The 25,211-nt window shown below is 44.8% G+C and overlaps 4 protein-coding genes across 6 annotated transcripts; 1 reads left to right on the forward strand and 3 right to left on the reverse strand.

The window, feature by feature from the left end:
• Positions 1-31: 31 nt before the first annotated feature.
• On the reverse strand, positions 32-15,813 carry LOC133850313 (uncharacterized). The gene is given in 10 exon segments (XM_062286368.1): positions 32-730; positions 795-4,161; positions 4,644-7,055; positions 7,057-7,455; positions 7,514-10,032; positions 10,392-11,507; positions 12,133-12,412; positions 12,475-12,804; positions 12,864-13,021; positions 14,632-15,813. Coding segments are annotated over 10 exon segments (11,727 nt in total). The 5' UTR covers positions 15,353-15,813; the 3' UTR covers positions 32-305.
• Positions 15,814-16,214: 401 nt separating this feature from the next.
• LOC133850315 (GTP-binding protein 10 homolog) lies at positions 16,215-17,676 on the reverse strand. The gene is made up of 3 exons (XM_062286370.1): positions 17,572-17,676; positions 16,996-17,518; positions 16,215-16,808 (listed from the first exon to the last, which is right to left on the reverse strand). Exons 1-3 carry the CDS (start codon positions 17,611-17,613, stop codon positions 16,324-16,326), a joined length of 1,050 nt encoding a protein of 349 aa, XP_062142354.1. The 5' UTR covers positions 17,614-17,676; the 3' UTR covers positions 16,215-16,323.
• A 208-nt stretch (positions 17,677-17,884) lies between these two features.
• LOC133850314 (tRNA-dihydrouridine(47) synthase [NAD(P)(+)]-like) lies at positions 17,885-20,163 on the forward strand. The gene is given in 5 exon segments (XM_062286369.1): positions 17,885-18,003; positions 18,060-18,210; positions 18,268-18,568; positions 18,625-19,805; positions 19,807-20,163. Coding segments are annotated over 5 exon segments (1,827 nt in total). The 5' UTR covers positions 17,885-17,971; the 3' UTR covers positions 19,969-20,163.
• A 497-nt stretch (positions 20,164-20,660) lies between these two features.
• Positions 20,661-23,602, reverse strand: LOC133850317 (fructose-1,6-bisphosphatase 1). Of its 3 annotated transcripts, none has more exons than XM_062286373.1 (4): positions 23,450-23,589; positions 22,804-22,887; positions 21,432-21,775; positions 20,661-21,361 (listed from the first exon to the last, which is right to left on the reverse strand). In XM_062286373.1, exons 2-4 carry the CDS (start codon positions 22,823-22,825, stop codon positions 20,696-20,698), a joined length of 1,032 nt encoding a protein of 343 aa, XP_062142357.1. In that variant the 5' UTR covers positions 22,826-22,887; positions 23,450-23,589; the 3' UTR covers positions 20,661-20,695. The 3 variants fall into 3 exon arrangements, with proteins under 3 accessions (XP_062142357.1, XP_062142358.1, XP_062142359.1); XM_062286374.1 differs by having other exon boundaries at positions 22,804-22,883; positions 23,450-23,535; XM_062286375.1 differs by lacking the exon at positions 22,804-22,887 and having other exon boundaries at positions 23,450-23,602.
• Between the last annotated feature and the right edge of the window lie 1,609 nt (positions 23,603-25,211).

Genomic DNA, 25,211 nt, shown 5'->3' on the forward strand with positions numbered 1-25,211 from the left:
TGTCTTCACTTGCCATTTTAAAACGCATTAAAAATCACTGGATTACATTAATTAGTATTAGATTAACTACTATGCATAATAGTAGCACACTATAAACAGTAGACGACTGATAATTTAACTTATTTGTGTAATTGTCTCATCTCGGTCTAAACAACTAGGCTAAAATGATGTGGGTTATACACATGGGGTTCTGATTAACACATAAGTATATATTTATGATGACACGCTATTCCAAATGCTTTCCTTCCAGCCTGACTAATCTCCTCCTGTATTCCTAGTATTATTATTGAATTTTGTGTTTTTTGTTACAGCATCAGATCGTCGCTATCCAGCGGTTCATCCTTAATGCGCAGCATCTTACTGTCATCTGTTATGGCATAATCGTTTAGGAATATATTGCTATCGTTGTGCCGCAAATGCAACGTTGGCGCAGCCTCCGGTTGCAGTTGCCCTGGCTGAGTAAAGCAGTAGCTTTCAAAGTGCTTGCTGCATATCTGTCGTGAGTTGTCCCATTTGGCAATGGGTTCGATTTTGAGATTATAGCACCACTTGGCACGCAGATTGCGATTCTCTGGGAAGTCGAGGAGTGGCAACTGCAATTGCTCAATGCCGCAAACAATGCAATTGGGTGTCTTGGCGGGCAGATGTAGCACACAAATGTGCTTGCCACGATAGCGTTGAATGTCTGAGAGATTCAGTGCATGACACCACTGATGCAGCAGCATGGGATCTGTAAAAGAATAAAGATTTGACATTAGTTTGAGGTTTTAGCTGGCAATTTGCTTATAGCTTACCACTAGGAAACTTGTGCAGCTTGGCATCCTTGCCTTTCGCTTGACAATCGAGCATACAGCAGCGTGGTTCAACAGCAGGCAGCAACGCAGCGGAACTCTCTCCACTCCTTGGACCCAGATTGAGCGTCGGAACTGCGTTGTACATGAGACGCCGCACTCCAATCAGCTGCGGATCAAAGTGCCGACTGCAAATGAGCTTCGTATTGCGCTGCGCTTCGGTGAAACGCATGCCAGTCGCCTGCTCCCACTTACGTATGGAACTGGTGTTGTTGGGCAGCCGAAACAGCTTGATGCCATCGCCTCGCGGACTGCGACAATAGGGCAGCGAGCACACTTTGATCTTCCAAGGCGGCAGTTGCCCCGGCGGCAAGGGATCGAGACGTGAGCGACGCTCGCGTTTTACCAGCGGTTCATTGGCCATCTGCTGGGCCAAATCATCATCGTAATCGTCATCCTCGTAGCCATCCTCCAACGGCATATCCTCACAATCGCTGCCTACTTCCAGTTGCTGGCGACTCTGCTCATTCGTATAGATCTCCAGCGGCACATTATCGCCCAGCTCCAAAGTAGGCACTGCCCACGAACAGAGCTTGCGCAGCCGTATGCAGCTGGGCTCGAAGTGTACGCTACAGATCATCGTCTTCCAGGGCCGTCGCTCGTCGTACTTGATGCGCAGATTGTGCATCCAGCGCTGCTGCTGCTGGCGAGAGCGTGGAAACTTGTAAATGTGCACACCGTGCTGCGAACGCTGACGCTGGCAATGCACCAGCGAACACTTGTCGTAGCCCGACTTGACCGGATTGTAGCTGGTCACTGATTGCTCCTCAGCCTCCTGCTTGATGCTAGGCAAGCGCAGCTCCTCCCAGTTGCTCGATCTGACGTGCGCCTGCTCCATCTCCTCGTGCAATTGCATTTCGGGCACCAAATAGCTCAGCTCCGCTTCCTCCTCCTCCTGAAAGTCCTGCTCCAGTTTGATGGGGAATTGTTGTTCGCCACTGCTGTTCTTCTGCTTGTCCAGCCGCAAGTTAATGGCCTCAAAGTCGCTGTCGAAAAGCTCCCGCGGCGCACGCGGTCCCAGCTTCAAGGTGGGCACGCTGCCGTGTAACAGTCGCATGTTCAACAGGCAAATGGGCTCAAAGTGGGCGCTGCAGATGCGATAACGCCAACGATATTCGGGATCAAAGGGCACCTGCGTATTGTGTTGCCACTTGGCGCACATGTCCACATCATGTGGAAATTTGTGTAGCGTCAAGTTCTCGCTAGTCAAATGATTTGGGCAACCATCGACCTGACAGAATTTGCTCGACTTGCGCGGCGGCGCCGGCTCCGGCAGCCGAAGACTAATATCGCTGTCCTTTATGGGCCTGGACAGCTGTTTCTCCTCGCTGAGCTGCAGCTGTTCCGGTTCCGGGAGCGGCAGAGTGGTGCCAAACTCATTGTCATAGATCTTGGGCGGTCGTCGCGGCCCCAAACTAAGCGTTGGCATAGCACCGCGTTTGATGCGAGCACCATGGAAACATTCCTCGGTAAAGTGATAGCTACAGATGCGAAAACGCCACGAGTAATTCAGATCCACTTCCACCTGGGTGTTGTGCTTCCACTTCTCCATGGCATCCAGCGAGGTGGGAAACTTGTGCAGCTTAATGTTACCATTCACATCGTTCACAGTCACATCGCAGCCCTGTACGCTGCAATGACGCGCGGTGTACTTGAATCCATTGCTGCCCAAGTGACCACTTGAAGCCGCTCCTGCTCCATATCCGTGCATCAGATGCTGCTGCTGTTCGGCATAGCTCAGATTCGCCTCGTTGTCCATTTGCTCATACGTGGTGCACTTTTCCACGTGACCCACCTCGAGCAGCACCTCAAGCGCCAGCGGTTGCTGTGAGTTGTCATCAGCATTATCCGGCTGCAGTTCTTCCTCTTGCTGCTCTTGATACTCGAGACGTTCCTCTTCATCCTCGTCCCTTTCAATGTGCTCCATCTTCACAATTGGCTCCAGTAAGTTGCATAGCTCCTCTGGATGCTGCTGCTCCTCTGGTTGCGGTTGCAGCTGCTCTACCGCCAGCAGCTCGTTCATGCGCTGCCACTCCTGCTCGCTGGGATTGGGATAAATGGGTGCTTCTTCCGCATCGCGCGGCGGTAGCTCCAGCGTCGGCATAGTCCACGGTTTCAAGCGTCGCGTGCTGTCCATAAAACAGCAGGGCTCAAAGTGTTTGCTGCATATCTTGTACATGTAACGCTGCTGCTCATAGAACACCAGCTGCATGTTGTGCAGCCACATCTCAAGCACATCGCGACGCTGTGGCAATCCATAAAGTATGCCACCATCGCGTGGCTTTAGCGTACGGCAGCCGGGCACCGCGCAGCTGATGACTCGCAATCGCACACTGTTCCGACTGTCCTCGTAGTTGGCATCCAACTGCTGCTCGGGCGTGTGTTCCTCTGCAAAGTGTTCGACGCTGTGATCGTAGAGCAGCACCAAGTGCAGCGGGCACAACTTCAAAAGCTTCTCTTCCGACTTTTCCAGACCCATGTACTCCAACCACTTGAGACGCAGTGCCTCCGATTGTGGCAGATCGTAGCTAATCCTTAGGTAACTCTTTTGCAGCTCCACACATTGCGGATAGCAGCAGTCATAACTGGAGCCACTTCGATTACAGAACTTTTTAGCCTTAACGGCAGCAGCATCTGTGCTACGATGAATGTTCCCGTTGTCCTCGTGACCCAGCTGCAGCGTGGGCATGGCACCCAGCTGTGGACGTCCGTTGCTCTCCAGGCAGCTATCATCAAAGTGTGCGCCGCAGATCCTCAGGCGCATCAGCTGTTCGCGACTTATGTTTTCGAGGCGTATGTTCTGTAGCCACTTCTCGGCGAGCGACCGCAGCTTGGGGAAGGCAAACAGCTGCACATCCTCCTCCTCATCCTTGGCCAGACCGCAGTTGGGCACACAGCAGACATTGTCTACAGCAGCCGCAGCATCCGTTGCATCCCATTCCGCTGGATTGGGCATCAATTCAATGGGCTCCTCGTGGCCCAGGTGGAGAGTAGGACGTGCGCCGGGTCGTAGCAGTTTTTGCTGATTGATGCACTGCGTTTCGAAGTGGCGATCGCAGACGTGATGCTCCCCACTGCCCATGGTTGCCGCATCCAAACGCAGATTGTGACACCAGCTAAGCAGTTGAGCACTGCGCTTGGGCATCTTGTAGAAGCGTTGACGCGGTCCATCCTCGTCTTTCACACAGCCAGCAACGATGCAGTGCACATCGTTTAGGCATCGACTCAGTTCCAGCGTGGGCACAGCATCCTCCTTCAACTCGCCCGACTCCCGGTCAAAGCAGTGTGGTGCAAAGTGCAGTTGGCAGACCTAAAAGCAGAATTTAAATGATTATCGAATAAATTAAATTGTTTATTTTTAAAGTAGATAATTGAAAATGAAATTTAAGTTTATAAACTAAAATTGAAAACGAAAATGTGCAACAGGTTTGATATTCACTAAACTGTTTTGATGACTAAGATCTTTGATTTATATTTTAGAGCTTACATTATTTTGAATTTAACTTTTATATAAATTTGAATATATTATTATTCCTAAAAAACGGTCTAGTCTATCTGTGACTGTGATCTTTTATTTGACTAAACAGAAGCAAATAAGACAAGGTGCTCTAGCACCGATCTTTTATTTTGTTTTTAAAGAATTTCAAATTTTTAATTTAACGTAAAGTTAATGCATATTTTTTTTAGTCGACTAACTTCAATTGAAATTGAAATCTACAGTTGAGGTTAAATTAACAATTTTGTAAAAATAAATAAATCAATTCGTAAAGAATCTATAACCGATAATCTCACCTGGAAGCCATCGCTGCTGGCCTGCATGGAACGATGCTTGCAGTTAGTCGCCCACTTGCGAATGGTGGGTCGATCCGTGGGATAAGCGTAGAGACGCAATTCCTCGCTACGCGGCTGGAAGCAGCTCAAGACGGAGCAATAGTTTTCCCAGATGTACTGCAACGTCTGCTTGTTCTCCTGGCTGTCGGCAATGTTGCCATTGTGCCTGGCATTCGGTATGACGTGGCCGTCGTGGCCCAGCTTCAATGTGGGCACCGCCCAGCTGCGCAGCTGCTTCTTGCAGATGGCCTCCTCCTCGAAATGATCCTGACAAATGAACAGCTGCTGGGTATCCACCAAACGCGGCTGTTGCTGCGTATTCACCAGCCACTTGAGCAGCGCCGTTTCAGCGGTGGGAAAGCGAAAGAGTCGCGTCTGCGACGTAGCCTGTTGCAAGCAGCTGGGGATGCAGCAGAAGCGCAGCTTGCCACGCGGACTGGGACTTGCACTGGCACTGGGACTGCCACTGAAAGCCAGCTCCGTCTTGATGCGCAGCGGCAACTCAACGGGCACCGACGCTGTCAAAGCAACGGGCACCGACGCTGTCAAAGCAACCGGCACCGACGATGTCATGGCAATGGGCACAGGAGGCGGCGCTGGAGCTGACGTAAATTGCCCATCCAACTTCGGGTTTCGATAGATATTCGCATCGTTGTGGTTCAAGTGCAGAGTTGGCACCGCCCACAGCTTGGGACGCACAGGGCCCAAGCAGCGAGACTCAAAGTGCAGCATGCAGATGCGATAGACATAGTGACGCGTTGCATCGTAGTTGATCTTGGTATTGTGCACCCACTTGGAGCACATGCCGGCACACATGGGAAGCTTGGTCAGCCTGATGTTGTCCGTGTACTTCGAGTAGCAGCCGGGCACAGCGCAGCGCAACTTCATGGCCATCGTGGAGCCTGCAATGAGATCATAAGTCTCCTGCAGTTGACGGAGCACCGAGCCTGGCAACTCCGCGGGCAGCGGCACCTGCTCGAAAAGTTGCATGAAGTGCATGACACAGAGCTTGCCATCACTGGCTTGTTGGGGCAGCGGCAGCTCTAGCCACTGCAGCCAAGCTTGCTGGACCAGACGATGCTCGGGCAGATCGTAACAGCGATAGAGATTGAGGCGAGCACACGGACAACTGGCCACCAAGCAGGCACTTGACGTGGAGGCTGCCGCGATGTTGCCACGATTGCGATAGATGTGCGTGTCATCGTGTCCCAGTCGCAGTGTGGGCACCGCATCCTCCACATGGTCTAGCAGCTCCGGCTCAAAGTGTTCGCTGCAGAGACGCGCCTGACTGCTGTCCAGCATTGGAGGAAGCTTGAGATTGTGCAGCCACTTGCGAAGCTGAATGCGATTGCTGGGCAGCCGCTGCAATTGCACGCCATGCACCTCTGGCTGCTTGCCACAGCTGGGCAGGCAACAGCGTCGCTTAGTCATCATCGTTGTGGGTTTCTGATCCAGCTGCCGCTGCTTCTGATGCTGATCCGGCGGTTCCGTTGGATGCTTCCGTTTGCGGCAATGTTTCAGGCTCCAAAGCCGAAAAACCGAATGCTGCGGTTGTGCATCGTAGATGCTCAATGCCTGACCATTGCAACTGTAGCTGAGGGGCGTTGCGTGACCCAGATTCAAGGTGGGCACAGCATGCTGCTTCAGCTTGCGTGTGCCCAGCATCTCGGACTCAAAGTGTTCGATGCACACGCGTCCCACACAATCGTCAAGCGATAGCTGTAGATTGGCGCTCCATTTGAGCAGCTGTTGCCGATCCTTTGGAAAGCCAAAGGTGCTCAGCTGATGGCTGGCCGTGCGCTCCTTGCGACAGTGTTTCAGGCAGCAGATGGGCGTCACATTGTTCACGGCTTTTTCGCGCCGCGGCGGCAGCACTAAAGGCGGCAGTCGCTTCACAGGCGGTGTGTCTGGTAGGAGCAGCTCATCATCGTCGCCCGGCTCATCCTCATCTTCATCTTCGTCATCGTCGTCATTGACTTCGTCCTCATCCTCGGCGCTGTGCTGCTCAGCAAACGTCTCGACCAGCTCTAGAGGATCAAAGTAGCCATGATCTGCCTGCTCCTCGTCGTTGTCGTGCTGCTGCTCGTGGTCCACATCATCAGCTTGTTCCTCTTCCGGATCGAGTCTCTCCTGCTTCACTTTGACCAGCGATTCCATGCTGGTCTCCTGATCGCCACCCTCCTCCGCTTCTTGCTGCAGCCCCGCCTTGATAGCCTCATTGTCAAAGACAACGCCTTCGTTGTGGCCCAACTTCAACGTGGGCACTGCGCCCGTCTTCAGCTTCAGCTTGCCACGCACCATGGGCTCGAAGTGATCCGCACAAATGCGTCCACGACACTGATCCGGCGTTAATCGCAGATTAACGCGCCACTTTCTCGAGCAGATCTTCGCTACGCGGATAGCGATAAGTACGCAGATCGTTGTCAATGCTGCGACGCTTGCGACAATGAGCCAGCGCACAGGTGGGCGTAAAGAAGCCCGGTATATTCTTTGGATTCTCATAGATGGGCAATTCCTGATGACCAAGCTGCTGTGTGGGCATGGCCCAACTCCTTAGCTGCTTGCCATCGATGCAACGACGATTGAAATGTGCACTGCAGACTCGTGTGCTACGATCCACTTCATCGGGCTGCAGACGAAGATTATGACGCCACTTGCTCTGTTGCTGCTTGCCATTGGGGAAGGGAAACAGGCGAGCGCCATGCTCCAAGCGACTGCGTCCACAGTCTGGCACACAGCACTTGTAATCCGCCAGAGAACGCTTTATCTTTACCTGCACAAAAAAGAGTGTAATTATTATCAATGATTCTGCCGTAAAATTGTTCACTCACCTGTGCGATATTTGTGTCTTTTGCCTCCAACATATTCAAGTCAGGCTTAATGTCCTCGTCCACCTCCGAGTTGTCCTCCTGCTTGATGCTCATGCCCAACGAAGAATTCACTCGACGCTGACGTCCAAAGAGATTGCTTTGCAGCTCCTCGGGATTTACTTGGAACAGATCCATCGTCTCCTCGTGTCCCAACTCGAGCGTGGGTATCGAGCCAATGTTAAGCCGCGTCTTCCCTATGCAAATGTCCTCAAAGTGTGCATTGCAAATCTTGTAGCGTTCGCGCTCCTTGAAATTGAGATGCTCCAGTCGCAAATTGTGTCGCCAGCGCTGAAACATGTTCGGATCCTTGGGAAAGCTATTCATCTGCACCTCATCGAACTTGCGCGTCTTGCCGCACGTCGGTACGCAGCACTTGAACACGGGATCCACATAGCGTTCTTCGGGCTTGGGATTGTCGATCAGCTCGATCTGCTCATCGTCATGACCCAGATGCAGTGTGGGTATCGCCCATTTGTACAGATGCTTGGGTCCGATGCAGTCCAGCTCAAAGTGCTTGTTGCAGATGCGCACACCAATGCAATCCACGGGATTCATCTTGAGATTGTTACACCACTTCCACAGCAGATCTTCGTCGTCGGTGGGGAAGCGGAAGAGTCGCACATCGGGCTGCTCCTTGGACGCCTCACAGCCCTCAACAGTGCAGTGTTCCTCAACAAACGATTGCGCTTCATTCGGATAGATATCGTCGTCATCGTGACCCAACTCGAGCGTTGGAATGGCTCCCGCACTCAATCGCTTGCCATTGAAGGAGTGCGTCTCAAAGTGAATGGAGCACATACGATACTGTTGCCGCATGGCGCCTCTGGGTCGCATGCGTATGTTGTGCATCCATTTGCGCAGCTGCGTAGGATTGTGTGGCAGCCGGAAGAGCTGCACGCCCTGGCCACGTTGCCGGCGACAACTCTCCACAATGCAGACGCGTTGCAGGCACAACTTGTTGGCCTTGAGCTTTGCGGGATTCTGATAGATCTTGTAGCCAGGTGGTGAGTTCAGATCAAGCGTGGGCACAGCCAGCGGTACCGGACATTTCTTGCTGAGCACGTGCGGCTCAAAGTGCGCCGAGCAGAGGCGTCGTTGGGCGCTGCCCACCAGCGGCACTTGCAGATTGTGCGCCCACTTGGCCAGCGTGGAGCGGTTGAGCTTAGGAAAACGATACAGCTGCACATTATGCAGTGCACGCACCTTGCGGCAATGTGGCAAACAACAGCGTGGCACCCAGGTCGGTTTCACGCCACCCGCCTCGTGATTAGCGGCACGTTTGGTTTTGAGATGCGTACGTCGCTTGTAGAGCATTTGGTGCTCGGGATTCTCGTAGAGATTCTCAATGTTTGTCGCCAGATTAAGCGTGGGTATCGCCCAGGGACGCATCCGCTTCCCAATGCAGTGCGCCTCAAAGTGCAGATTGCAGATCCTCAAGCTGGATAACTTCGCCGCGTCCAGCTGCAGATTGTGTGACCATTTGGCCAGCACTTGCGACTCTTCAGGCGGGCGATAGAGTTTGATGTCATCAACACTGGGATTACGCTTGCATGTATCCACACAGCACTCGCCCTGCTCCTCGCCATTGTTGGGTGCACTGGGTCGAGCGTAGAACTCGGCCACCTGCTCTGCTGTGGGCAGCGGATAAGCGATGTTCTCGTGGCCGAGTATCAACGTTGGCACTGCCCACTTCTCCAGCCGCTTGTTGCGCAGACAGCGATCCTCGAAGTGCACCTCGCAGATGGCATCGTTGAAGAGCTTAGTGCCATCCGGCACCGGACGCTGCAGGTTCGCACACCACTTGGTCAGCAACGCCACATTACTGGGGAAGCGATGCAGATTAGCATGATCACGATCGCGATTACGCTTGCAGACAGCCACACAACAGGTTTCCCTTATGTTCAGCTTCTTGATCACATCCGGATTGCGATGAATGTCCTCGTCGTCGTGGCCCAATTGCAACGTGGGCACAGCAAACGGTCGCATGCAACCGCCAATGCAATAGGGTTCAAAGTGCAGGCTACAGATGCGCATTCCCTTGTGCATCTTATCCTCGGGTATCTTCAGATTGTGACACCATTTGCGCATCTGCTCGGGTCTCCTCGGTATCGTGTGGAATGTGATGTTCTCATTATTGTGCCGCTTGCTCTCGCAGCTGGGCACACAGCACACGTCCATGCTGTCGCTCACATTCAGGCCGGACGAAGAGCCTCCTGAGTTGCCCATGCCCATGTACGATCCACCCATGTCTCCAGCATCCACGTAGTGCGATGAGCTGGCTGAAGAAGATGTTGAGGCTGCCGAGTGACGTTGATATTTGTGATGCTGTTGTTGTTGCTGCTGGTGTTGCTGCAACTGATGCTGCTGCAGTTGCTGCTGATGGTGGTTGGTGGGCGTGGATGGCGTCGGTGGTGGCCACAGCTCATTCTCATAGATGTTGAACGTGTCGTTGTGCCCCAAATGCAGCGTGGGAACGGCACCTGCAAGAAAGATATTGTATAAGAATTGATTGTTCAATTACAGTAGAAATTATATTATTTTTAAGGACCTTAATTAATATTTTGATTGCCTGGGAAAGATTCACTTTCGATACTTCAAAAAATTTCTATTTCCATATACGCGAATTCAATTTAATTCAATTAGTATACTTTGTCGTACATTTTTCAAAGAGTTTCAAAATCTTAAATTTCATATTTAAATCAAGAAAACTCGGGTTTATCAATTTATAAAATTGTATAACATTTTTTTGGTTATTTTTTTCTGAAGTTAAAAAAATTCTCTCAATACAAGACTTTAAAGCAACCTTCAATCAAATATTTTACATATGGTCTTCTCTTACCCGGCGAGAGTTTGCGTAGTCCCAAAGCCTCTTTGATGAAGTGAGCGCTGCATATTTTGTGATTCTTGCCGCGATAGACGGAAGGATCGAGTCGTAGATTATAGCACCAGCGTCGAAGCAGCACCTCATCGCGCGGAAAGCGATAAAGCGACATATTAAAGTCGGACGAGCGACTGCGACGACAAAAGTTAAGGCAGCAACGCTTCTCCTCCACATACAGATTCTTGGGATTGTCATGGATCTTGCCGTACTGAGCGCCCAAGTGTAAGGTGGGCACTGCCCACGGTTTCAGCCGGAACTTTCCAATGCAACGCTCCTCAAAGTGGCGACTGCAAAAGTGACGCGGCTCCTTGGCCTGGACGGGCAGACGGGCATTCTGGCACCATTTGATCAGACTCTTGATATCCTTGGGAAAATTGTAGAACTTGAGATTGCTCTCGCCCCGCTGGCTGGTGCAGTTGGGCATGCTGCAGCGTGCCACCTCGCCGGTGGTAAATGTGTTGGTCAGCTCGCGATTCTGATACAGATTGGCAACATCGTCGTGGCCCAGATTGAATGTGGGCACCGCCCAATAGCACAATGAATACCGATTAATGCAACGCTTCGGAAAGTGCATGCTGCAAATGCGAAAGCTCGCATAGCTCGATGCCGGAATGTGAAACATCTTGAGATTATGCAGCCACTGATGCAGATACTTTTCGTCTTTGGGGAACGTGAAGAACTGCAGCGTTGGGCTGGTGCTCTTGCGCACTCCACACAAAGGCACACAGCAGAGGGCATCCTCTGAGTCGTCCAGCGTGGAAGAGTGCGCCTGCGGACCTCCAATGGCACCACCAGAGCCGCCGCCACCACCGCCTCCGGCTGCCGCATGAATCGAGTTGTCGCTGCCATAGGCATTGTTGTAGCTACTATTATCGTGTAGACTGTAACCAGATTCACTCGTTGAATTGCTGTAGCTTCGCTCCAGCTTCACACTCGCCTCGTTCTTCAGCGTGGAGGCAAACAATGCGGCACTATCGGCATTGGCTTGACGCTGTTGCAACAACGAATTGAGCGCTGCTGTTGCCGGCAATGCGTTTGCTGATGATGTATTAGTTTTGTGTTGCGGCGAAGGCACTGCAAGAAAGGAACACAATTAATTGAAAAGGAACCTATGAATTTAGAATTCTATCAGGTACCCAAATAGATAGACACTCTTTTGTTGTATAGTAACTAATATTCTAATTAGGTTGTCCTATAGCCATAGTTAGGTAACAACAATGCAATTAAAGTATATTAAGAAAAAATTCTTAAACAATTTAAATTGTTTCATAAATGTATCAAATTAAACCAAGCTATTAAAGAGGCAAATACACTTCCAATTATTGATAAATTAGGTTAAGAGAAATAATTTTAAGAATGCTTTCTCTATTATTATATAGGAAAGTACTTCAATTTGAATTTTATTAAAGTATTACAAAAAATCTATTCAGATTAGACAGCACTTTATCTAAGTTAGCATAAAATTTTAATTAAGATAACCGAGTTTGTATACAAAAAAGAAAATAGTACATATATCAAATCCTGATAAGGAAAAAAGGCCAAGGCTATTGAACTTGATCATGGAATTTGAAGCCTTTATCTTCTATGAGCCAAAGTATTTTACTTTATCGGCAGCAATTTGAATATCTCCCTAACCAAATCCGAACTAATCTACCATAACTCTGATAAGGGCAGTATTCCTTGTATTTCATCGACTTACTTTCAATGGTGCCCATGTGACAATCCTGAAGTTTGTAGTTTGCCTGCTGCTGATGCTGTTGATGTGAATGTTGCTGCTGTGGTTGTTGCTGATGAACTGCCGATTGAGCGGGTGCGTAGTACTTGCCACAGAAGTACGGCGCCGCTAAACGATGCTCGTGCAACTCCATAGCAGTTTGATACCACAGGCGACAAATGGGACAATCGTAACGCTGCTGGAATTTGTGCTGCGGCAAATGACCATAGAGTTGTTCCCGCGTGGCAAACGTCATGGAGCACATCTGCAAAATCAAATTACAACGATTAATAAATGAGAATACAAAACATTCTTTGTAATACTTACGTTGCACACAAAGTTTTCATATTCGTGCTGCATGTACTCATGCGATTCGCATTCGGCAATTGTATCAAAGTACTTGCCACAGTATTTGTGGCAAAAGAACTTGTCCACTCTGTGCAGATGCTTGTGTTTCTGCAGCTCATCGCTGGTCATGAAGGACATGGTGCAGAGGTTGCACTTGAAGTCATACTCCTGTATGTTGCAACTGCTCTCGGCCACATGTCGCAAGTAGATCGATCTTTTAAAGAACACCTCCTTGCAACGCTGGCATATGGGAAGACTTTCCGATGAGCGATCCGTCTGCAGCTTGCGCCGCGGATAGCTAAGCGGGTTCTAAAAAATAACAAATATTAGTAATCTAGTTATTTACAAAAATTGTATTTACAACTTACGGGAACTTTTTGACTGCCATAACCCTCGTCCTTGATGTTTAATTCCACCTTCGGGCTCAGCATATCGTCGCCGAATTCGGGATATTTACTAAAATTAACAAATGGCGTATTATCATCGATATAGTTTGATTTGTAGGCATGTTCGTCAATGGGTTCCGCTGTTGAAAAACAAAACAAACAATTATATCCATTATTATTATTATTATATTATGAATTTAAATTTCTATGCCATAAAATTGATCTCAACTCTTTATTGAACTTTGTTCACATTTGGGTGATTGTGCACTTTACTTAAAATTAATTTTAAATATAGAAATCTATTTTCGGTTTCTTATCGACACAAATCTTGTGAGCAAAAATTTTACGTGTAGTGAAAAAATAATCGCTAATGCATAATGAATAAACTTTAGACTCGCACAAATATTGATTGAAATAAGAGATTATCTTCGTTTATTTGTTTTTTGTACTTTTTTTAAAGAATGGCATGAAGAACTAATAAAAAAAGATTAAAGTGAAAATACAAATTCTATACCATATTTTCATTGCGCACAGCAAACAGAATAAAATGAAGATGAAGAAAATATGGCGAACACAAAAAAAAAAAAGAAAAACTACAGAAGATGCGCATTAATAAATTACAATTTAATAGAATGAATGATACTGCAAGACTAACCAACCACAAATATTTCCAGAACTTCAGATATTATTTATTTCACTTTTTTCTGTTGCCATGGTTTTTACACTTATACATATGAGAGGAGTATAAGAAATATTTGTGTCGAGTTCTTCTCTCGGGGCAACACACAACTGCTGTGATAAGCAAGCATACAGAGATAACAGCAAGCAAGAGTGTATATGAAATTTCTAATTTTCTCTCAGCATAATCAAATCAAATACAAAAAAAAGAAAGAAAAACGAAAGATATATGTATATAAGATTGATTGTTTTATTTTATTAAATAAGTGGATAGTCTATTGCATTATATCATCATTTTGCTACGTTGGATATTAGTTGCCCCGCCCTTTGTAATTCTATTCTATACTTATACATAGTTTATAATCTGTTGGGAAACGAACTCGTTACATAAGAATCAAGACTTCAAAGTTTCACACAAACACACTCGCATACTGAAGCAATCAAAATTCCATCAATAGAAAGGAAATGTGTGTATATAAACATTAGGGTTATAGCCGGTAATATAACGAAGCATCTATCTATAGTAAGTATAAAATGCACATAAATGTTTGTTATACCTACATTATATATATATAATAGATACACATAGAACTTGACGACGAAACGCACTTGGAAACAGACCTACAGATACAGAGAAACCCGAAAAACAACCGAACGAACTAATCGCAAGAGCCTCACCGTAACTCAACACAATTCAATTCAGCACATTTCAGAAGCGCTACAAAACGTTAAACGTTTTATTGATTCGGCGACGCCAAAAACGGAGCCTGAAATTACTACGGCTACTTACGCTATATAGAAGGAAAATTTGGCCTCGCAATATTCCCAGTCTCAGTCTCAGTCTCTTATACAGAATTTCACTGACACTCTCTGTCAGTTATTGTTTGCTGTGTATGCGTGTGCTTGTGTAAGCGAGTGTGTGTCTCTGTACCACAAATGCATATTACACTGTTTGTGTTTTGCATTTACATCCGTTTATGCGTGTGAGTTGGCTTTGTATGCATATGTTAGAGTCGGCGAAAAGTGTGTGTGCGTGTGCGCTATCGATATTCGTAAAGCTCTCGATACTTACATTTTATTATCATTTCACCGCTGGCATCGAGACTGTGACGATGATTGGCGGGAGCTGGCGGCGGTGCCATAGGATTTTGGAAATGGTGTTGTTGTTGCTGGTGATGTTGTTGTTGTTGATGATGCTGCTGTTGTTGTTGTGGCTGTCGTTGTCTATCATCGGGCAACTCCAATGGCTCGCTCTTGATATAAGGATAAGAGCTATGCATTGAACCATGCGGCAGATAAGAAGAGCGTTGATTGAGCAGATGATGTTGTTGTTGCTGATGCTGCTGGTGTTGTTGTTGTTGCTGCTGCTGTTGTTGTTGTTGTTGTTGGTACTGCAGCAGCTGGTTGTGCGCATAGGCAACAGTATTGGCCTCAAGGTTATATCCCACCCCACCACCAGCTGCTGCTGCTGCCCCATAATACGTTGCCTGCGTGCCACTTGCAACAACTCCAGAGCCGTATGCATTCATAATGCTGTTGTTGTTGTTATTGTTGTTGCTGTTGGCTTTGCAGGGCTCCGCAAAGGCTGCGGCGGCCTGCGAATGGTGGGGAGGGTAGGAAGCAACATGTGAGTACCAATTGTGTTGCTGCTGTATTTGTTTATGTTGTAGCTGTTGTTGTTGTTGGTGGTGATGTTGTTGCTGCTGATGGTGGTGATGTTGCTGTTGTAATTGTTGCTGCTGTTGCTGGTAGTAGTGATGATGATGCGGGGGGGGATTGTTGTGTTGTGACATTACGAGCGAGATAAATAATTGTATTTGTTTTTTGGCAAATTGTTACACCGTTTAATTTTTACTGCTGCTTGGTGGCGTATTGTTTTTTTTCTTTTTCTCTCTCGCTCAACCCGTCTCGCCCTGTCTTTTTCATTTGGCGTCGTCTTTTATATACCAGTTTTTCACTGTTCTCTGCCCCTCTTTTAAGATTGATGCATATGTGTATGTGTATGTATCGAAATGTCATTTATATTCGAAATTACGAATTAAATGCCATAAAGACGCCGTTCGTAATTCAATCGCATACATTTTAAGAAGTTAGCATTTGAGCACACATTATTCATTGAGCACCAATTGGAATTTATTTCACTGGGCGCGAGCTTTGTTGAAATTTTCAACATTTTTCTTTCGTTTCGTGTTTTTAGCGCGACGCGACACAACAACAACTGCGTGTGTGTTGTGTATGCTTGTATATGTGTGAGACTTATGGGTTGCCTAGTGATGAGCAGCGTGACCGCAAGCTCAATTTTAAAATATACTATCTTGTTGCGAAAACAAACGGAATATATACCAACTGCTACAATTACAGCGCGGTTGAAGGCTCAACCTTTTAAGTTGTTTTTTAAATTGCTTTGTTTTTTTTTTTATTAAAAACAAACAAAACGACAACCGAGGCAATTAGTAATGAAGGAATTTGGAATAAAATACTATAATCTACCATAACAAAGTTTGTCGCACAAGTGATGAGCTTTCGAGAGTTTTGGCGGTGGCATGCGATGTATCTATGATGTTATCGATTAAAATGGCCATCACATCGTTACTGTGAAGCGGTCTCTGTGATTTTTAAATTTAAATAGCGAATTAATTTTAAACAATGTTTCAACTTTTATTATGAAATTTTTGGACCAATCACTCCTACACGTTGTTGCAATTTCTCTTTGATTTGATATTCGTCTGCAACAAATTGCTGTGCTGCCACATCATCAAGCGTTTCACGCAATTGCCTTTTTTACTTGAGTGATTCTTGCCGAGTTTTTAGCAGATATAGGAAGAATATGATAGAATTTCAGTACTTTGTTTGGACGCACTTCCTCTGGACATTCAGCTAGACCACTTTGTAGATCCTTAATGCTTGGTTTTAGCCTTGTCAATATGTCTTTTGCACCCTCTTTGTCCATTTTGTTGAGTAACAAAACGCAAGGTTTCTCCAACAGCGTCGGATCGTAAAGCTCAAGCTCTTTGTTCAATGCATAGATGTTGGTTAAGCAATCACGATGTGGATGCCGTGGACTCAGTTGGAAGCCAAAAATGTCCACCATAAAGAGTAGCAATCGTGTGCGTTCAATGTGCTTGAGGAACTTGTGACCCATGCCGAAATTAGCGTGTGCGCCCTCAATCAGTCCAGGCAAATCAGCAACGCTAATGGACCGATGATCACTGTATTCAATTGTGCCGATCTGTGGACGAATTGTGGTAACTGCAAAGAGAAGAACCAATCGATTATAAACTGTCAAATTCAAATTTAAATTTAATGTATCGATTGCTGTCGATTGTAACCAGAATTCGGTAGACTGGCTACATTCTACATTCCATGTTCACATAAATAAAATAGCAAAATAAAAATGATGAATGAAATTGATTATCTAAAAAGTGTATAAACTCACAGGGATACGCGGCAATCTTTGGCTTTGCATTGGAAATGGCTTTCAGAAGCGTACTTTTACCAGCATTGGGAAATCCAACCAAACCCACATCGGCAATCAACTTTAGATCCAAATTCACTGTGCGATGATCACCAGGTCGACCGATGAAGTTGTTCCCAGTGCAACCGCCGGTGCCACCTCCTGCTACAATGCATGTGGCGTCTGCTTCATTCAAATCAGCCAACAGTTGCTGCTGTTCATCGTACACCTGAACTCCCACTGGCACCTCGATACGCTGATCGCCACCGCGTCTTCCAAATATAGCCAATTTGCTGCTGTCCTCGCCACTAGAGGCGACCACACGCTTCTCCTTCAAGCCCTGAGCCATTTTGCGCAGCGTTAAGCCCTCCTTGGCTACGAAATAGACTGCGCCGCCTTGACCACCAACTCCTCCGTAGCGCGGCAAACCATTGCCGCCATGTCCGCCGCGTACTGTGAGTCGCAATGTGTCCAGAAAGTTGGAGCGAAAGTGTGCACGCGCGGGCTATAAGATTGCTTATTAAATAAAAATATTTTACACCATAATTGTACCCTTACCGATTTTGTGGATTTTAATAAAACATTAAATAGTTGCACCATCGCGAACAGCTGATCGGGTTATGAACAACATATACTGATTACAGAGACCGTTAACATTAGGCGCTGTTAACAGGCGTGCAAAGGTAAACAAACATACTTAATCAGTTAATTTCTAGAACTCTGATTAAAACAATCATTACTTATCATGCGTACAAAATAAATAATCACAATATTATGAACAAAAAAAGATATTGTGTAATACAATCGTGTAATTCATGCAATGTTTACATTGGTTTGCTTTGTGTCGCCGAAACAGCTGTTGGGAATTCGATAACATTACGATACATCGATTATTTTGCACCTAAGCACGTGCGATTTGTTTGTGCTAAATTCAGTTGTTTTTAGTACACACAGCGAGATGGAGCCGGGAATTTGTTATATCAAGCCAGAGTTAGTGTTAACAGCTAATTTTTAAACAATATATATTAACTATTTAATATATGCAGGTATTTAATAGGAGAGACAAATGGAAGCCAGCAAAGCGGTGCCAATGAGGGCGAGTCAAACAAACGTAAGCACGAGGATGATGCCGATACGCAAAACGAAGCCGGCAGCAAACGCGGCGGCAAAAAGGAACGCAAACGTGGCCAAAATAAGGTGCGCAATTTGTTAACAATGCATAGCTCTAAAGCTTACCATTTTGATTCACTCTAGAACCGCCCTGTGTTCAAGGACGAGCGCTTCTCACATCTCTGCCACTCATTGATCGAAGGACCCGGCGGAGCACCTTGTGCCTTGCAAAACTGTCGCTATGTGCACGATTTGGACGCGTATCTGGCAGCCAAAGGCGAGGAGTTGGGTAGCGAGTGTTATGTGTATGCCACGAAGGGACATTGTAATCGTGGCGTCACCTGCCGTTTTGCTAAATCGCACACGGATGCGGAGGGCAGAAACATAAAGGCGCCACACTACAACGAACAGACGCCGCCAACCACGTGCAATGGTATTAGCGCAGGTAAATAGCTATAGTTGCTGTAATTTAGTACTGTAATTAATTTGTTATGCTTACAGAGCTGCAGGTTCGGTTACGTAAGCACGATTATGATTTTGCAAGGAGCAAGGAAGTGATTAAGCTAGCGGAGAAGCTGCGCGATGAGCGAAAGCAAGCAGAGCAAGAAAAGAAACAAGAAGCCACTCTTAAAGCAGAGCAGTCAGCAACGGAAACAACGCAGGAAGCGAAACAAGAAGTTCCTGTAGATATAGAACAAGAAGTGAAGCAGGATCAGCCCACGAAGCTTATTGGTAGCGCCATTGATGATTCTACAAGTGGACGTGATGCGCCTCGCAAACCTGTTATTGATTTTCGTGAAAAGCTGGTACTGTCGCCACTAACCACAGTTGGCAATTTGCCATTTCGCCGCATCTGCAAGGAGTTTGGCGCAGACATCACGTGTGGCGAAATGGCCTGTGCAGTGCCGCTGCTCAAGGGTCTGGGGCAGGAGTGGGCGTTGACCAAGCGCCATGAGAGCGAGGACATCTTTGGCGTGCAGCTGTGCGGCAACAATCCCAATGTAATCACACAGGCCGCGCAGGTGTTGCATGAAACCGCACGTGTGGACTACATTGATCTGAACATTGGATGTCCCATTGATCTGATCTATCAGCAGGGTGGCGGCAGCGCATTGATGCGACGCACCAACATTCTGGAGTTGACGGTGCGCAGCTGTGCCGCCTTGTCCAATAACTTACCGTTCACGGTCAAGATGCGAACTGGCATCTATGCAGACAAGAGTGTGGCACATGAGCTGCTGCCGCTTGTGGAGGAATGGGGTGCTTCGGCGGTCACATTGCATGGACGTTCTCGTGAACAGCGTTATACCAAGTCCGCGAACTGGGATTACATTGAGCAGTGTGCAGCGAAAGCGAAGGAGATGCCTGTGATTGGCAATGGCGATATACTTAGTTATCAGGATTATGTGGAACGCAGACAGCAGGCGCCGCATGTTAGCTCTGTGATGATTGGACGTGGTGCACTGATCAAGCCTTGGATATTCCAGGAGATCAAGGAGCAAAAGTTCTGGTCACCCACATCATCCCAACGCTTTGAGCTGCTGCGCCGCTATTGCAACTATGGACTCGAGCATTGGGGCTCGGATACCAAGGGAGTGGAGAGCACGCGTCGCTTTCTCCTCGAGTGGCAGTCGTTCCTCTATCGCTACATACCCGAGGATCTACAGCAATCGCCGCCGCAAAAAGATCAATGCCCGGCCACAAAAGTATCGTGGACGCGATGAAATGGAGACTTTGATGAGTTCTAACAATGCCGCCGATTGGGTGAAACTCAGTGAAATGCTGCTGGGAACTGTTCCACAAGGGTTTAGCTTTGTGCCCAAGCACAAGGCGAACGCCTTTTAAGGGAGCTGAGATTGTTAAGTTTTAGAAAAGTTCTATACGTAGATTATAAAATATTTTTACATCCCAGCCGCAAATCAGGAATTGGGAGCATAAAGTTAAGACTAAAGTGTTAAATTTTACTTAATTGAGGTCACACTACACATATTGTTTTTTGTAAATAAAGAACAGAGCACATAATAAATGTTCCTTCACGGGAAAAAACAAAAAATATATTAAAAGTTTGTTATAAATTTTATTTAAGTTTACTGCCACAGAAATTTATTATTTTTGTATGCTTCTGAATTCATTGTGTTATGATTTACTGTCTCAATTATTATTTTATTTTGTTAATGTATCATTTTGATGAATAAAAAAATATTTGAAACCAACACCCTATAAATATGTAAGCTTCGAGATCTTAGGCATTTATTATTTAACTCAAGTTTTTAGGTATGGACGCGGTGCTATCCAGTGGGTGGCATTATTAGCCTAACACTTTGCATTTATTGTCAATCACTTCGACATAATGAAAAATACAACCTACAGCTATTTAACTGGAGTTTGCTCTAAGATTTACCATAAAAAAGTTGCAAGTTACTAAAAAGTGTAGCCTGCTTTTAGGCATTCAAAAAAATATCTGAATTAGAGCGAATATCAGTGCAGGCCCTGAGCAAAGCGTCTTCCCAGGAATTGAATTCAAACAAATTTACATAAAAAAACATTTATTAAGAATTTATTAAATTACAAATCACTTCATATAGCTGAGCGCCTCCTCGACATCGCCCTTGGATCCGAGCACAATGGGACTGCGTTCGTGAATCTTCTGCGGCACAATGTCGAGTATGCTGATCTTTCCATTGCTGGCCAGACCGCCGGCGAGGATCATGAGGTAAGCCATGGGATTGCACTCGTACAACAGACGCAATTTGCCATTGGGCGCTGCCTTGGTGGCTGGGTAGATGAAGATGCCGCCGTATTTGATTGTACGATGCACATCGGCCACCATGGAGCCGACATAACGGGCTCCGTAGGGTTTTCCCTTGGTGGGATCCTTCTTGGCAGCAATGTAATTGAAAACGCCAGCATCCCAGTCGCTGGCATAGCCCTCGTTGATGGAATAGATCTTGCCCTTCTCGGGCACACGCATATTGGGATCAGTTAGGATGAATTCACCAATGGCCGGATCGTAGGTGAAACCATTGACGCTAGTTCCCAGACCCAAGACAATGGCTGTGGCGGAACCGTAGAGTGCATAGCCAGCGGCCACCAGCTGATTGCCTGGCTGCAGAGCATCCTGTACAGTGGGCGCACCTTCGCTCTTCTTGCGATAGATGGCAAAGATGGAGCCAATGGACACCAGACAGTCAATGTTGGACGAACCATCCAAGGGATCGAAGCAAACAATATATTTGCCCTGTGCCAAACAAAAAGTCAAGCAAAAGGATTAAATTATTCAATAATTTGAAAAGGATTCAATTACTCACCTGACACTGTGTTTCCACCTCAATAACGTTCTCGTTCTCCTCGGACACCAACAGGCAAGTGGTGTACGAAGATCTCAGCATGTTGATGAACAGCTCATTGGACAGCACATCCAATTTCTTCACCTCCTCGCCCTGCACATTCACATCCCCAGCAATGCCATGGAGCTTGGCAATGCCCGCCTTGCGCACCGCCGACGCCGTCGCCTTGATTGCGGTCTGTATGGAATTGAGCAGCTGGGTCAGATCTCCAGTGGCTTCCTTGAACTTGCGCTGCTCATGCAACACGAAACGCGTCAGCGTCATCGCGTTCGAATCGAAGGCGGGTCCTTGTTGAGACATTTTGGCTGATGAAATACAATCAAGCAATAAATCACAGTTTCTGTGCAATTTTGGAAAATTTCTTAATTTTGCTTAAAGTAAAGCAAAACTTGCATCGTAATTTAGTTACAGCCATAACGATAAACAAAGGAATAAAATCAAATTAATTTGTACAAATAAAATTTTCATTAGGTAAAACCTAACAAATTTATTTCAAACAAATTAAACAACAAATAATTCAATGCTATAATTATACACCGTAAAAAACTTTTGTTGCATACTATAAAACATTGATATTTTTAAATAAGTTTTTCGTATTTTAATTATTTTTAACACTTAAATTTGAAGTGATAAAAATGCAAAAGTTCGGCATTACTAGTGTTTTATATTAATTGTAGCAATCAAAATATTTGTGATAAGATAAGAATATATTATATTGTTTATCAATGATTTGACATAAGAAATCAATGTCAAATGAAAAGTCTTCTACATAAATATCTACAACAAAATAAATATATAAATATATGTATTACGAGTATTTAAATGCATTAACTTTTATATAACGAAATTTTGTTAGTGAGAAGTTAAAATTCATTTATAAGCAAATCATTAAAATTCATTTTGCTTTGACTTGGAATCTTTATTTTAAACGAAATATATTTTTCGATGCATTTTATGTCTTGTATATACAAAATGATTAGATAATCACTAGTTCAGTTTGTTAATTAGCAAAATCAAATTATGCAAGACAATAATTTGTTCGATTAGAGCTACAAAGATTACACAAATTAAATGTAATACTCTAGGTTTTAGTGGATTGATTACAAACACATTGCAGAATCTGTGCTGATTAAAAAGGAGGTAAAGTGGGTGCAATAACAATTAGGTTAGTCAACTGATTAAACTGAAAACAGGGATTGATTTTGAAGTGGATTTAAGTGGATTGGCAGAGTTAGAGGAGTGCAAATTGATCATCAGGCAGAGGCGTGACAAAAGGGCGTTGAACAGAGAGCGGGAAGAGGAGGAGTGTGAATCTTAAACAATTTTCACTTACAATCACCGTTTTTGGCCGCCATTGTTGGGGATACTTATGTATAAATAGTATGTATGTATATTATGCGGTTCCTCTGTGGGCTTCCTTGAAAAACAACAACAAATTAAAAGGCCAGCCTTCCAGAAAGAGCATGAAGGTCAAACGTGCCACAAAGGCAGAGACACTTCGTCGACCCATGAACACTTATTATTATCAAAAACTTGTCAGCTCTGTGTGTGAGTGTGTTTGACTAGTGTGGTTTTTGGTTGTTTTGGTTATGGGCTAGCTGATAACCTGTTTATATACATACATACAATCGCAATCGCTTATATAGCGAAAATATCAGAGTAGCAGATAGAAACCGGAACAAGCGAAAAGATTTTCATTTATTTCTATTTGACTTTTTTTTTGCCAATTTCTAAGAGCGATGACACGTGCCCCCTTTTTATTTTTGGAAACGCCACATGATTTGATTTGGCTGTAGTATATGTATCTATAAGTAGCTATATCTAAAATGTATCTTTTAGATCTTGGCCAAGTAGTTTCGCTTTTAACATTGCTTTGACCCCGCCCGTTTGCCGGTCAAAAACATTTGTTGAGCTTCGCTCTTTTACCAAACACACAAAGAACCAATAATAACAATAACAATAAGTGAAAGTTAACTTACAGCAAGAGAGCACGATAAACGAACCGATCAAAACAGAATAGAGAACAGACACCAACTAAAAGCACCGCAGTCGACGGCTGTACTGAAGAGACTGAGCGACGTTGACTTTCAGCTGGCAATGGGAACGACGACGGCGATTGAGGCAGCAACAGCAACAACCGCGGCGGCGACGACGACGACGACGACGGCGAAAACAACGTCACAACTTTTGTGCCAGACGGGAATAAAAATACAAGAAACTGTAAACAACTAAGCCAATGCTAGACTAACATATACCCTATACTGCAAGTTATATTCACAGATGACAGCTTAATTTAATATAATAAGAATAAAATAAGAATAAAATTCTGAATTTTCTAAGTTATTGATCTTATACTATTTATGTAAAATTAAAATAAACAATAAAAATATAAGGATGTTAATGTTAAAGCTGAAACATATTTTTAATATAATCAGAGCGAATTCTTTTCTACAATTTTAATCACAAACACCAAAGTGTAACTAAATATGATAAGTATTAACTAATAGATGCACTAAATATAATACGAAATACAAAATTAACCTTTAGAGTGTGCTCTCGGTTGAGTTTTAAAACTTTTGCATGCTTAAATTAACAACATATTGTTTCTATTTGCTAGTCATGACATAGTATAACATAAAATTTTGAAAAGTTCATTCTTTTAAAACGCAGTTATACCCCATTTCTGTCATAATCTAGGATATTACTCAACAGATAACATGTAAATGCACGCGTAGCAAAACCGAATGAGGGGAGAAACACCCAAAGAGAGAGAACAACAAAAATGTGAAGTAAAGAGGGAACTTTGAATAGGGAGCGTTAGCATTATCGGAGCGAGACATGCCCCCAGCTTAATAATATACTGATTGAGCTAATGAGTGGAGTTCACTTGCCCCATGACGAGGGCGTGAATTGAGGCACTCTTGAAATAATGAGTAGACCACAAGAGATAGAAATATAAATACATAGACAAATATGTGTTAAATATATAAGAATTCGCTTTGTGTTTGATTAAGTGTTTTTACACTTGTTGTTTATAAGTATGCATGCTCGTGTGCAACTGTTATCAGTGAAATAACACTAGAAATAACCTTTCGGACTTTGTACAGGGTGCCCTTCTATATAAATGAATTGATTGAAATTATAAAATTTCTCTCGTTTTTCGTTTTGAACCCACTGATGATGATCACCCTGTATCGCAAACCTCTTTAACTACTAATCAGCCTTTCAGCTGTTTGATAAGTATGGAGGCTCGACTATTGTTTTGACATCAATTCACATTTCTAATTTCCTAAAGTAATATGTGCGTAATTGGAAGAAATTTTTTTAAAATCAAAGTGTTAACTAATCTTTTTCTGTTTTAACCTTCCATTTTGTCATTGATGCGACCTCAAAAAAAAGAGATTATTTTTATTTGATTTGCTCTTGATTTTTATTTCGTAAATTATAAAATGATTAAAAATAATAATTATTGTTAGTAGAGAATATACAGCCATTAGATACTCCGTATTACTTTACGGAATATTTTTGAATTGATTGAGAATTATTCAACAATAATATATCATACTTATTCATATGTACATATACATATATGGAAAGGGGAAATAAATAAAATATATAAGTGAGAAAAAATATTAATTTTCTAATTATGTTTTCTATGCAGTCAAATTTGTGTCGAAATAAAACCTATTTTTTGTTAATATAAAGTAATATATTTTTTTAATAAAAATTAAACTTACTTAC

Source organism: Drosophila sulfurigaster, chromosome 2L (genome assembly GCF_023558435.1).
Source record: "Drosophila sulfurigaster albostrigata strain 15112-1811.04 chromosome 2L, ASM2355843v2, whole genome shotgun sequence".
Lineage (NCBI taxonomy): Eukaryota > Metazoa > Arthropoda > Insecta > Diptera > Drosophilidae > Drosophila > Drosophila sulfurigaster.